Source organism: Suricata suricatta, chromosome 12 (genome assembly GCF_006229205.1).
Source record: "Suricata suricatta isolate VVHF042 chromosome 12, meerkat_22Aug2017_6uvM2_HiC, whole genome shotgun sequence".
Lineage (NCBI taxonomy): Eukaryota > Metazoa > Chordata > Mammalia > Carnivora > Herpestidae > Suricata > Suricata suricatta.
Window position 1 is genome coordinate 92249926 of NC_043711.1, and position 12745 is coordinate 92262670.

The 12745-nt window shown below is 55.1% G+C and overlaps 1 protein-coding gene across 1 annotated transcript in view; it reads left to right on the top strand.

The window, feature by feature from the left end:
* Positions 1 to 6211: 6211 nt before the first annotated feature.
* The window catches only part of MMP9 (matrix metallopeptidase 9), a 7491-nt gene continuing 957 nt past the window's right edge, over positions 6212 to 12745 (top strand). Inside the window, exons 1-12 of the mRNA XM_029917657.1 lie at positions 6212 to 6414; positions 6912 to 7144; positions 7479 to 7627; positions 7916 to 8044; positions 8134 to 8307; positions 8545 to 8718; positions 9390 to 9566; positions 9664 to 9819; positions 10641 to 10902; positions 11025 to 11164; positions 11479 to 11629; positions 11755 to 11858. Of these exons, the coding sequence (XP_029773517.1) occupies positions 6277 to 6414; positions 6912 to 7144; positions 7479 to 7627; positions 7916 to 8044; positions 8134 to 8307; positions 8545 to 8718; positions 9390 to 9566; positions 9664 to 9819; positions 10641 to 10902; positions 11025 to 11164; positions 11479 to 11629; positions 11755 to 11858 (1987 nt within the window). The 5' untranslated portion in view covers positions 6212 to 6276. The remainder of the gene's footprint in view (positions 6415 to 6911; positions 7145 to 7478; positions 7628 to 7915; positions 8045 to 8133; positions 8308 to 8544; positions 8719 to 9389; positions 9567 to 9663; positions 9820 to 10640; positions 10903 to 11024; positions 11165 to 11478; positions 11630 to 11754; positions 11859 to 12745) is intronic.

Sequence of the window (12745 nt, forward strand, 5' to 3'; positions counted from 1 at the left end):
TTATCTCTCTGTTCCCTCGTGTGGAAACGGTTCAAAAGGCCCTCCTGTCAGCATTGGGATGCAGCTATGAAGCAGAGGTTTCAAACTTGAGCGTGCCTCAGAACCACATGGCAGAGTTGTCAGAACAGCCATTGCTGGTCCCACCCAGAGGTGCTGATTCAGTAGTTCTGAGGTGGGAGCCATAGCCGATCTGCATTTCTGACAAATTCCAGTGGTGCTGAGGCTGCTGGTCCGGGACTACCCTGGGAGAACCACAGAACTAGAAGATGCATGAGAAAGTATGCCTGGCCGGAAGGAGGCGCCCAGCCCTGGTTTGGGAAAGGAGCAAGGAATTTATCGGTTGTCCTGTGTGCAGTGCGGACTTCTCCCTCCCACTCTGGTCCCAAGGCTCGATTCATTAGGCCAGAGCCAACTGAATGTCTAACCTACGGTTAATGTATGTGTGTGTGTGTGTGTGTGTTTTATTTATTTTAAGAGAGAGAGAGTGCTCACGCACGTGCGCACAAGCAGGGGAGGAGCAGAGAGGGAGAGAGAGAATTCCAAGCAGGCTCCACACTGTCAACGCAGAGCCTGACTCAGGGCTTCATCCCACAAACCATGAGATCATGACCTGAGCCAAAATCAAAAGTTGGCCCCTTAACCAACTGAGCCACGCAGGCGCCCCCTCCCCCCCAAGATTAATGTTTGACCACTGAACGTTTAACCTGGGATTTCCAAGGAGTCGGGCTTTCCTCAACCCCCTCCGCATTGTGAACCGGACCAGATTTAGACCTTTAGGGGCTGCTCTTCTTGAGAATATGGTGCCCTTCCCCACATGTCATTCAAAGTAAAACAACACCACGACCTGAAATGACTATATAAGGAAGTCCCCTGAAGATCTGACTTTTCCCATGCAGGCTACTGTACGGATTTTTTTCCCCCAAACATCGAAAACAATCTTTGTGGCAGGGAGGGATGAATAAGACGGTGGAGGGGTGCCTGGGTGGCTCAATTGGTCAAGCGTCCCGCTTCAGCTCAAGTCATGATCTCAGGGTTCCTCGGTTCGAGCTCCGCGTCGGGCTCTGTGCTCACTGCTCAGAGCCCGGAGCCTGTTTCAGATTCTGTGTCTCCCTCTCTCTCTGCCCCTTCCCCAATCATTCTGTTTCTCTCTGTATCAGTAATAAATAAACATAAAAAAAAGTTAAGAAAAAAAAGACAGTGGAGCAGAGACGGTTTTTAGGGCAGTGAAACTACTCAGCATATAGCATGGCGGTGGAGGCCCGCCTTTCTGCATTTGTCCAGCCCCGCGGAATGCACACCACAGTGAGCCCTCACCTAAACCGTGGGCTCTGGTAGTAGCAATACGTCAGTGCAGGTTCATGGACCGCACCAGATGTCCCACTCTGGCGGGGGATGTTGATGAAGGGGGACCTCTGCCTGCGTGGGGACAGGGCACATGGGAACTCTCTGGGCTCTCTTCTCAATTTTGCTATATATCTAGTAAAACTGCTCTATAAAATAGTCTTTTAAAAATGTTTATTAGGAAAGCGCAAGCAGGGGAGGAACAAAGAGAGGGGGATAGAAGATCTGAAGCAGGCTCTTCGCTGCCAGCAGTGAGCCCTGTGTGGGCTCAAACTCACAAACCCTGAGATCATGACCTGAACTGAGGTCGGATGCTCAACTGACTGAGCCACCCAGGCGCCCCTAAAAAATAGTCTTAATTTAAAAAACCAACCCAACACACAAAGAATCTTTTAAATGTGTATTTTGGGGCTCCACTGCTTTGCTGGGAGCCCATGCATAGTCAGGGGGTGACGCAATGTCGAGGGAACCGGTCCCAGGCCCATCCTTCTATCCCCTCTTTTCCCATCAATCGGCACATCCCTTCCTGTACACACAAACCTCTCCCTGTAATGGCGGCTCCCTTAGACTGTCCTCTGCCTTGTCCAGCCCCCCTTCATCTTTTATTTTCCTTTTTATCCCCTCAGTTTTCCCCCCTACAGAACCCAGCCAAATATGCCACACCTCTTCTCTCTGTTGATCCCTCCAGCTTGACTTCTGGGGACCCCCCGCCCCCCAGGCTGCTTCCCCCACTGACTTCCTTCTTGTCAGATCCAGTGACCTGATCTTAGCACGGGATTTGGAGTCAGAAGGCCTCTGTCACTCACCGGCTGTGTGGCCGTTAGCAACCCGAAGCACTTCTCTGGGCCCTGAAAATGGGCCACAGTCTCTGCCTCCCATGAAAACTCAGATTCAAATAAAATGGTAAGAAGTTCTGCCATTTGGTACAAATCAGAGGTAATAAGGTTCGTGACAGCCCTGGAGAGCGGGTTCAGTGGATTGTGCATTGACTATGGAAATGGTTGCCCACTGAGGGGCTAGTGGCACATGCAAATGTGGTGGAAAGAACAGGGTGCTGGTGTCAGGTCTGGGTGGGGTGCAGTCCCAGGCCTGTCCCTGGCTAGCTGTGTGCTCTGGGCAACTCCCTGTGCCTCACAGATTCCTCACCAGTGAAGGAGGTTTGTGAATCCTAATTCGTAGCAGAGAGAGCATTAAAATAGCAGAATCATGACAGCTAACATTATTTTTGGTGTGTGTGCCTCCTGTGCGCTAAAAACTTGCAGTGTATACTATCACTTAATCCTCACCACAACCTTTTGAGTGAGGCCTGTTCTCCCTCATTTTACAGATGAGGCCATGGAGGCACAGAGAGGCAAAGTGACTAGCCTAAGGTCACATAGCCAGATGCAGTAGGAGCTGGAATTTGAACCCAGGAGGTCTGATTCTGAAGTCTATACCATATGGCTTCCTTTTGGAGGAGATGACTAGAGATGGGAGAGGGGGGAGGCATGAGATTATTATTAAGGCCTAGAGGAGTCGACCCGGTGATTGCCACCCCTCGGGGCTAGTGTGGGTGGGGGCGGGGCTTGGGTGATGCTCTTCCCTGGGGCGCGTCTTGCAGGATACACACCTTGCTGCTTCATCCCAGACAGAAGTGTCTTTCCCACTTCCTGCCAGGGCATCTCGGGCCTGGCTGCCCCTCCCTTCTCTGGCAGGTTCAGGAGGAACAGAGCTGGAATTCCCCATCCTAAATCGGGGGAGAGGTTCCTCCCCTCGTGAGGCTGACCCCAGTCTGGGGGCCTAGTGTTACTAACAGCAGCCTGCAGGGCTGTGTCATCCAGCTGGTGAGTCAGGGCTCCGGGGTCAGCCCCCTCCCCATCTTATGGGGCCTATGTCTGGAGGAGGGACTTAGAGTCCAAGCTCTGACTTGGGTCAGGGTCAAGGGTCAGGGTCAAGGGGTGCCCACCTGGAGGAACATCCTGCCCTCTGCCTCCTCTCTCAGGACCTTGGCTAAACTTGCAGTATCAGAAGGAGGGGCTGGGGGAAGTGGGGAAGGGGATGTGGTAACCAGAACCACTTCCTGCCATTGCTGTGTTGAAAGCCAAGTTCTCCCAAGTTCCTCTTGATGGGGGCTGGGAAGCTAGGAGGTAAAGGAGGAAGCTGGGAGGGGGTGAGGAACGAAGGGTTCTTGTTTGGATTAACTCCAGGAGCCAAGCCAGAGGTTCCTGGCTAGGTGCCCTCTTCCTGTCTCCCCCTACACCCCCAGTTTGGTCAAAACAGCCAGCTGGCCTAAAGGCCATGAGAATTAAAGTAGCAGCAAGCCCTTATTACCATGTGCCAGACACTTTATTATCTGTTAACTCATTTGCTCCTTACAACCCCATGAGGTGAGCACTATCATCACCCTTGTTTTACAGATGGGGAAACTGAGGCACTGACAAGTTATGTCAGTCGCCCAGATCACATAGCAAGTTGGTGCCAGAGCCGAGATTGGAACTTAAGCAGCCTGGCTCCGGAGGGCAGGCTCATAGCTACCACCCCTTACTGTCCCGCCCATGCCGTCCCTGGCTCGCTCTGCTACCTAAGAGAGGTCCATCAATTCTCTACTCTGGGCGTCAGTTTCCTCATCTATATGATGGAGGTAGTTGGAGTAGATTAGTACACTTCCCTCTTGTGATGGTTGTCTCTCTGGTGATTACTTATTCATTTAATTTCTCCTGTACTGGATTCAGTTCCATTAGCACAGTGACAAACTATTTTGGTCACTACAGCGTCCCCAAATTCTTAGCACAATGTTTGGCCCATAAAAACTCAACAAATACTCAAGTAAATGGTCTTTAAAGATTTGAGGATCATCATCAATGGTTTGAGTATGATATGATAAACACTTTGAACGCTTTATATATAAAAAAAAATCAACATACATCAGTGCTCTCAGCTGGCGGTGTTTTTGCCCCTCCCACCCACTCCAGGGACATTTGGCAATGTTTGGCAACATTTCTGGTTGTCACAACTGGCAGGGGGAGGTGCTACTGGCCTCTCGTGGGTAGAGGCTGAGGATGCTACTAAGCACCCCACGACGCACTGAACAGACCCTCAAAACAAAGAATAATCGGGCCCCAAATGTCGGTAGTGTTAAATGTGAGAAACACGACATGCATACATAGATATGACATATTTTGTACAACTGGTGGCAAGCTGGGGGTGGTTCATGGATTCTCCCAAAGTTTGCGTCTGCCACCAGACGAAGAGCCCCTAGATTGGAGGGTCTCTTTATTTCCATCTCTCAAATGATATTGCTCAATGACCTTGAACTCTCAAATCTGGAATATAGTTCCCCTGGGTCCCCTGTCCTAGCCCATGATTCCCCAAAGGCTTGAGCCTGGCTCTGTTCTTCTGTGGGTGCAGGGAATTAAGGGAGAAGGTGCCGGGTTTGAGGTTTCTCCTTCCTCCTGCCTCTCCCGGCCATGTTGGTTCCCTGTAAATGGTGATAAATATGAAAGACTTCAGAACCAGACAGCCATAGGCTTAAATCCTGGTTCTGTGAGTTAACTCGCTGTGTGGTCATGGGTAAGTTCCTTAACTGCTCTGAGCCTCAGTGTCCTCTTTGAAAAATAGGAGGGGGTACTATTAAATCTACCTCGCAGATGGTGGTGGGGATGAAATGAGATGCTTACAAGGAACTCCTCACAGTAGTCTACACAGCGAATCTCCAGAAATACGTTGTTATTATTATGACTTGGAGGTGAAATGACTTGCCCAAGGTGACACAACTGGGAAATGGCAGAGCAGGGCCTGAAAACCAGAGCTGCATGACTCCAAAGCGGATGCTCATTAATTAGTGAACTTTCAAGCTTCAGTTTTCCTATAAGGGAAACGAAAGGTCCTCATCTCGCAGACTCATTTATTAGATAAATAAGAAAATGCCTGGCACATAGTGAGCCTTTTAAATCCAGCCTATTGGACTGTGACTTTTGCCCTTCCCAAGGGATGCCTGGGGGAAGGCAAACACAGATCCTTTCCCCCCACGGCTGGCTGGGAAGAAGAGAGGGAGGGACTCAGAGGGGTGACAAGTGGGCTGGAGCTTGGGCTCCTGGAGAAGGGCTGGAGAACCGAAGGGGCTCCCCGAGATCAGCCCCTCTCTGCCATGTTGCAGTTGAAGAATCCAAAACCCAGAAGGAGGAAGATATTTGTTGTAGGTCACATGGCAGATTAGAGCCCAAGACCGCAGTCTCCCTATTCTAAGCTGGAATCACGGTCTTCGCCCACATGATTAAAAGCAACCAAGGCCATGAACGAGGACTCTCAGGTACACTGGAGTAAACACTGTAGGTATTTGGTCTCATTTTATCCTCACATCAATTTAGGGACAAAGCCCCCCCCTTTGTCCCCTCCCCTCCGTCAGTCCCTCTCCGTCAGGTGGGGCCGGGAAAGGAGCCTCCCGTCATCCACCAAGAAAGGCTTCAAGGGAGGAGAAAAGCAGACAGAGCATAGCAGTGTGGGGAGGGGACCATAGATGGGGTCTGACTAGGAAGGGGGAAATCACTGGGTTCAGGAAGAGACCTTGGGGAATCTTCCATCCCCTTCCCTGAGGCTGACCACTCCGGGCCATCAGACACAGAGCGCAGGGAGTCCTCCAGCTCCCCTCCCTTGCTTTCATTCAGTTCTCATAAGCTCTGCATTTTGCAAAACCCAACCCTTCCCCTGTAGGCCTGTGGTTTCCTGTGGGTCTGGGGTCCTGCCTGACTTGGCAATGGGACTGTGGGCAGTGGGGAGAGGAGGAGGTGGTGTAAGCCCTCTGTTTGCCTGCTCATGCTGGGGCTGCCCCCCCAAACACACCTCATCCCCTGAGTCAGCCCCCGCCTGGCAGGGAGGGGCGGGGTTACTGATACAGTTCCTAGCGCCTGCTTAAAGCCCCCACAAGGACAGCTGCGGCTAGACACCGCCACCTTCACCATGAGCCCCAGGCAGCCCCTGGCCCTGGTGCTCCTGGTGCTGGGCTGCTGCGCCGCCGCTCCCAGACCACACAAGCCCACCCTTGTGGTCTTCCCAGGAGACCTGAAAACGAATCTCACGGACAGGCAGCTGGCAGAGGTAGGCTAATATCCCAGGATGTAGTTGGGGAGGGCTGGCCAGGAGTCTCAGGGAGGCCATGAGGCTTCCGAGGAGATACTATGGGGCAAGTTGAGGGTGATGGTCATGTCTGAGAACAGGGGTATCTGGGATCAGGCCCTCGAGGTCCCGTGGAAGCTCTGGACAGTGATGGCCAAGAATGGCTAATACGGGTTTCCTAGTTGGGCCATGGGACATGTTGGGGGTGATGATGCTTTGGAGGGTTCTGGAGTGGGGAGGGACTGGGGGTGACCAGGAGTAAAGACTAGGAAGCCCTGAGGTAGGCTGGGCCAGGGGCATCCACGGGTGGGAAGGGGATGAGGATGTCTACAGGGGAGGAGTTCGTGGCTGGGCACAAGCCCTGGGATCCAGAGTACCAAGTCCCGGAGACTTGACAGTCCCCGAGTGCCTGGAGGATGGAATTCTGGCAGGGTAAGGCTGAGAAGAAGTCAGGAAGGTCTCTGCCCTTCCATCCACAGGAATATCTGTTTCGCTATGGCTATACTCATGTGGCCGAGCTGAGTGACAACGAGGAGTCCCTGAGTCGGGCGCTGCGGCTTCTCCAGAGGCGCCTGGCTCTGCCTGAGACCGGCGAGCTGGACAGAACCACCCTGGAGGCCATACGGGCCCCGCGCTGCGGTGTCCCAGACCTGGGCAAATTCCAGACCTTTGAGGGCGACCTCAAGTGGAAGCACTACAACATCACGTACTGGTGCGCGGAGGGGTGGAGGAGGCAGGGGAGGCGGATGGGAGGGCCAGACCCCCCGCCTGCGGCGACTTCGTCCCTCAGACCGACCCCTGGGACAGGTGGCTCCACCTCTGAGCCTCTGTGTCTCCTTCAGGGAAGTGGGCCTCGCAGTCGGAGTCTTCCTGCCAGGGCCCCTGTGTGCGTCCCAAGAGAAAAACGCTTCTGAAAGTGCTTTGTACACGAGAACGTGGAACGCAGGGAACATCGCGCTTGCTGAAGTCCCTGAGACACCGGGTGTCGCTACGGCCCCGGCTCCCGCCTCACTTCGGACCTCTATCCTGTTGCCTTTCACCTACAGGATCCAAAACTACTCGGAAGACTTGCCGCGCGACGTGATCGACGACGCCTTTGCCCGCGCCTTCGCGCTCTGGAGCGCAGTGACGCCACTCACCTTCACGCGCGTGTACGGGCTCCAGGCAGACATCGTCATCCAGTTTGGTGTTAGGGGTGAGAAGGCGAGAAGGGGGAGGCCGGGGGGAGCGGTTCTCGGACGGCGACAGGGGAGGGAGGACCACGGAGAGAGGAGAGCGGGCACTGGACCCCGCTTTGTCTCGCCTGTCCCTGCAGCCCCGGCAGCCGCCGGCTTTATGCGCCCCCTCCTGCCCGACACGGCGCAGTGCGGGGACGCAGGGCTCGGACCGCGGCTGTAGGCGGGATCGCGCCGCGCCCTTGGGCAGCGCACAGGCTGCACAACTGCACTCGGCCAACTCCCTTCTTCTGCACCTGCTTCTCCAGAGCACGGAGATGGGTATCCCTTCGATGGGAAGGACGGGCTCCTGGCACACGCTTTTCCTCCCGGCCCGGGCATTCAGGGAGACTCCCACTTCGACGATGAGGAATTGTGGACTCTGGGCAAGGGCGTAGGTGAGATCCGGAGCCGGCCCGGCCATCCTTCCCTTCTCTTCTCACACCCCGTCGCCGGCCGCCCTGACCGGCTCCCCCTTCTCCCGCAGTGGTTCCGACCTACTTCGGAAACGCAGACGGCGCCCCCTGCCACTTCCCTTTCACCTTCGAGGGCCGCTCCTACTCCACCTGCACCACGGACGGCCGCTCGGACGAGCTGCCCTGGTGTGGCACCACCGCGGATTTCGACACCGACGGCCGGTTCGGCTTCTGCCCTAGCGAGAGTGAGCGCGGGGTCGAAGCGGGGCTGAGGGGCTGCCACCGGCCTCGAGGGCCAGAACCCCGGGTTTTAATCCTGGCTTTGCCACTAGTGCTGTGTGGCCTGCAAGTGACTCTCCTGTTTTCTGGGCCCAGGTTCCCTCCTGTGAAATGGGGTTAGGAGGGATGGAGTATGACAGGTGGTCTGTGGGTCAATAAACTTGCTCACCACCCCCCCCCCCCAATTGTGTGGGTCTCCGCAGGACTCTACACCGAGGACGGCAATGGAGAAGGCAAGCCCTGCGTGTTTCCGTTCATCTTTGACGGCCGCTCCTACTCCTCCTGCACCACGGAGGGTCGCTCGGATGGCTACCGCTGGTGCGCCACCACGGCCAACTATGACAAGGACCAGCTCTATGGGTTCTGCCCAACCCGAGGTACCTCTGCCCCGCCTATCAGATTCAGCCCCGGCCCCTAGTTCCGCATTGGTCCCGAAACGTGGCTCTTCCAACCAATCCGTGTGTCTCTCCCCTCTTCGCTGGTCCTCAGGATCACCGTGTCTCTGTCCACGATCCCATCCCCTCCCCCTGACTTCCACGTCCCCTGCCGCATTCCCGTGTCTTGGCCTTTTAGCCCAGACAGCTTCCTCTCCCTTAGTCTCAGGTCCGCAGGCTCTGCCTACCAGCCTAGCCAGGTCTCGCTGTGTCCCCAGCACCCTAGGCTTAAAAAAAAAAGACACCAGAGGGCGCCCGCGGGTTCCTCAGTCTGCTGAGCAGCCGACTCCATTGCGGCTCAGGTCAAGAGCCCTGTGTCGCCACCGCCCCTCCACCCCCAGCTGGGCGTGGAGCCTGCTAAGATTCTCTCTCTCTCTCTCTCTCTCTCTCTCTCTCTCTCTCTCTCTCTCTCTCACACACACACACACACACACACACACACACACACTCATTCTCCCATCCATTCCTCCAAATGCATGCACACGTGCTCTCTCATAAATGAATAAGTAAGTAAATAAAATAGGACACCAGGATTATTTAGCTCTTGCAGGCCAGCCTCTGGCCCCTTGTTGGGCCCACTCACCTGGCTCATCCAGGGCCCTTTGTCTCTCCAGTTGACTTGATGGTGACCGGTGGCAACTCTGCGGGGGAGGCCTGTGTCTTCCCCTTTATTTTCCTGGGCCAGGAGTACACGACATGCACCAGCGAGGGCCGCGCAGACAGGCACCTCTGGTGCGCCACCACCTCGAACTTTGACAGAGACAAGAAGTGGGGCTTCTGCTCCGACCGAGGTAAGGTGGTCAGGGTTCCGAGGTTGGGGGCAGCCGTGCTGGGGGAAGGATGGTCAGGCTGGGTGCTCAGCTGGGCTCACATCTCATTTCCCTCCAGGATACAGCCTGTTCCTTGTGGCAGCCCATGAGTTCGGCCACGCCCTGGGTTTGGATCACTCGTCGGTGCCAGAAGCACTCATGTACCCCATGTACAGCTTCACGGAAGGGCCCCCCCTGCATGAGGACGATGTGAAGGGCATCCAGTACCTGTATGGTGAGGTTAATGGGCAGGGATGGAAGAAAGGGCGGTGCTTTGGCATAGTTCGGAGAATGGAGAAATGGGGATCAGGAAAGTGGGGACCTCAACATTTATTTGCGGGAGAGCCTGGGGTCAGTGGGTCCAATTGCTGTCTAGTCAGTGCTTGGAGATGATGATAAAGAGCCCAGAGTCTAGAGTGAGACAGGTGTGGGTTCCAAAGCCAGTGCAGCCACTTCCTGGCTAGGTGACCTGTGATTTGTTCACCCCTCAATTTTCACACCTGTGAAATTGGGCTAATAATGTTACCCACCTCGTAGGGTTGTTAGGAGGTTGCAGTGACTTACAATAATGTCTGACGTATACTAAGCATCATGTAAGTGTTTAGTATTTGTGTGGTTATCATCACTTATGATCATTATTATTATTCCCTCGATTTAAAAATGGGGATAGTAAAGAATCTACCTGATTTTTTTTTTTCAAGTCAAGCGAGCTAATGTGACTTTATAAAGCCGTTAGCACCAAGTTTGCCTCTCAGTTTGAGTGCTCAAAACCCACTTCTTTCCCACTAGCCTGGAGAGGGGTGCAGCTCCTGCATGTCTTTGCTCATAGGGCCTGGCTGAGCCCTACATAGCCCAGGGATTAGATAAGCATGATTGGAATGAAAGGTGAATGTATGAACAAAAATCAGCCCTTGAGTGGGGGAAGGTCGGTTCCAACATCTAAAGTGAGGAGAGTGAGTGCCAGGGGCCTCGCTGATGCATTTTGGGGGAGTGTATCTTCCACTAGCACAGATGTATGCAGCAACAGAGGACATGTCATCCAGTATCTCTTTTTAGGTCCTCGCCCTGAACCTGAACCACGACCTCCAACCACCGCCACACCTAAATCCCAGCCCACGGTCTGCACTACTGGGCCTCCCCCCCGCCCCCCCACCGCTGGCCCCACAGGCCCCCCTTCAGCTGGCCCCACGGGTCTCCCCACTGCTGGCCCTTCTGAGGCCCCTACAGTGTCTTTGGATCCAGCAGACGATGTATGCAAAGTGAAAATTTTCGACGCCATTGCGGAGATTGGGAATCTTCTGCATCTCTTCAAGGATGGGTGAGGGGGCAGAGATGTGTGGCTGGGAAGGGGACTCGGAGGAGGGACCTGCCTGCTCCTCTTCACCCACTGGCTTTCGGTCCAAAGTTCAGTGCCCCTCTGGTCCCTTCTCTCATACCCAGCAAGTACTGGCAGTTCTCTGAGAACCAAGGGCGCAGGGTGCAGGGCCCCTTCCTTATCACCAGCAAGTGGCCTGCATTGCCCCGCAAGCTGGACTCCGCCTTTGAGGATCCGCTCACCAAGAAGATTTTCTTCTTCGCTGGTTAGTTTTCTCCACTCTCCTCCCCCGCCCCCACCATCCTCATCCTTGCCAATCTGGGAGGTACCACAGATACAGAGTAGAATCCGGAAACGTTTTATGGGATTAGAAACAGGCGCCCCCTTCTGGCAGGTGCAATTTAGTAGCTCTTCAGCGTCCCCACCCACCGCCCCACAGAGCGGTTGGTTCTACTCCTTGGGCGCCCAGACTGCCGGCCAGTCGGGCGCGGAAAGGTCTCGCTGGGTTCTTTCTCTTGACATTCGAGGACAAGGTGTGTCCCCTCCCTGCCCCTGGACCCATGTGGTTCTCCCCCGCAGGGCGCCAGGTGTGGGTGTACACAGGCGCGTCGGTGCTCGGCCCGCGGCGTCTGGACAAGCTGGGCCTGGGCCCGGAGGTGACCCAGATCACTGGGGCCCTCCCGCGCAGCGGCGGTAAGGTGCTGCTCTTCAGCCGGCAGCGCTTCTGGAGGTGAGAGTCTCGGCGACTGCGGCAGTGGGACCCGGGGCGCCATCCGCGCCGCCCCCCCCCCCCCCCCCCCCCCCCCCGCTCCTGCTCAGCACCTGAGCACCTGTCTCTTCACCGCCTTCCTGCAGGTTCGACGTGAAGACACAGACCGTGGATTCCATGAGCGACAGCCAGGTGGAGCAGATGTTCGGTGGCGTGCCCTTGAACACACACGATGTCTTTCAGTACCAAGGTGAGGGCTGGTGATGGGGGTCAGGCCCCTCCCAGGGACACTTCCCACGCTTGACTGCCTCAGTGATTAGTCAAATTCCGAGGGAGGAAAAAAAATCCCCTGGAGATTGAGGCAAATCCTCCAGTACAGATAAGTTCCCTATAGAAGCAGGGACCTTTCCCAGATCATAAAGGGACACAGAACTAGAACCCAGATTTCCCACTTACCCACTTCTGCCTCACTGGAAGCTTTACCCCCCACAGTACAGAACACGTGGTTTGCACGGAGGCTCATTCCTTTATTAGACAATATTTATCAAGCGCGTATAACATGCCAGGCACTGGTGCTGAGTGATAAAAAAAGGCACTCCATGACTCTGTGTTTGGACAAGTCACTGCTGCTCACGTAGCTGGGGTGTTCTTTCTCTTTCGCACACTTTCACGCAATCAACTGGCAAGTTCTGTTGACTCCACTACCACAGTGTTCCCTTCTCACCATCTCCCTGGCAAACACCCTGGCCCAAGCCATCCTGGCTGTTCAATATGATTAAGATATTCTCTAGGAGCAGGGAGCGGTGAGGAGTGGAGGGCCATGGGCTTGGAGGTGACTCCAGACTCACTCCGAGGTAAAAAACCCAACCCAACCCAACCCAACCCAACCCAACCCAACCCAACCCAACCCAACCCAACCCAACCCAACGCAACCCAACCCAACCCAACCCAACCCAACCCAACCCAACCCAACGCAACGCAACCCAACCCAACCCAACCCAACCCAACCCAACCCAACCCAACCCAAGCCAACCCAACCCAACCCAACCCAACCCAACCCAAGCCAACCCAACCCAACCCAACCCAACCCAACCCAACCCAACCCAACCCAAAAAACTACAGGGATCTGATCTGCCC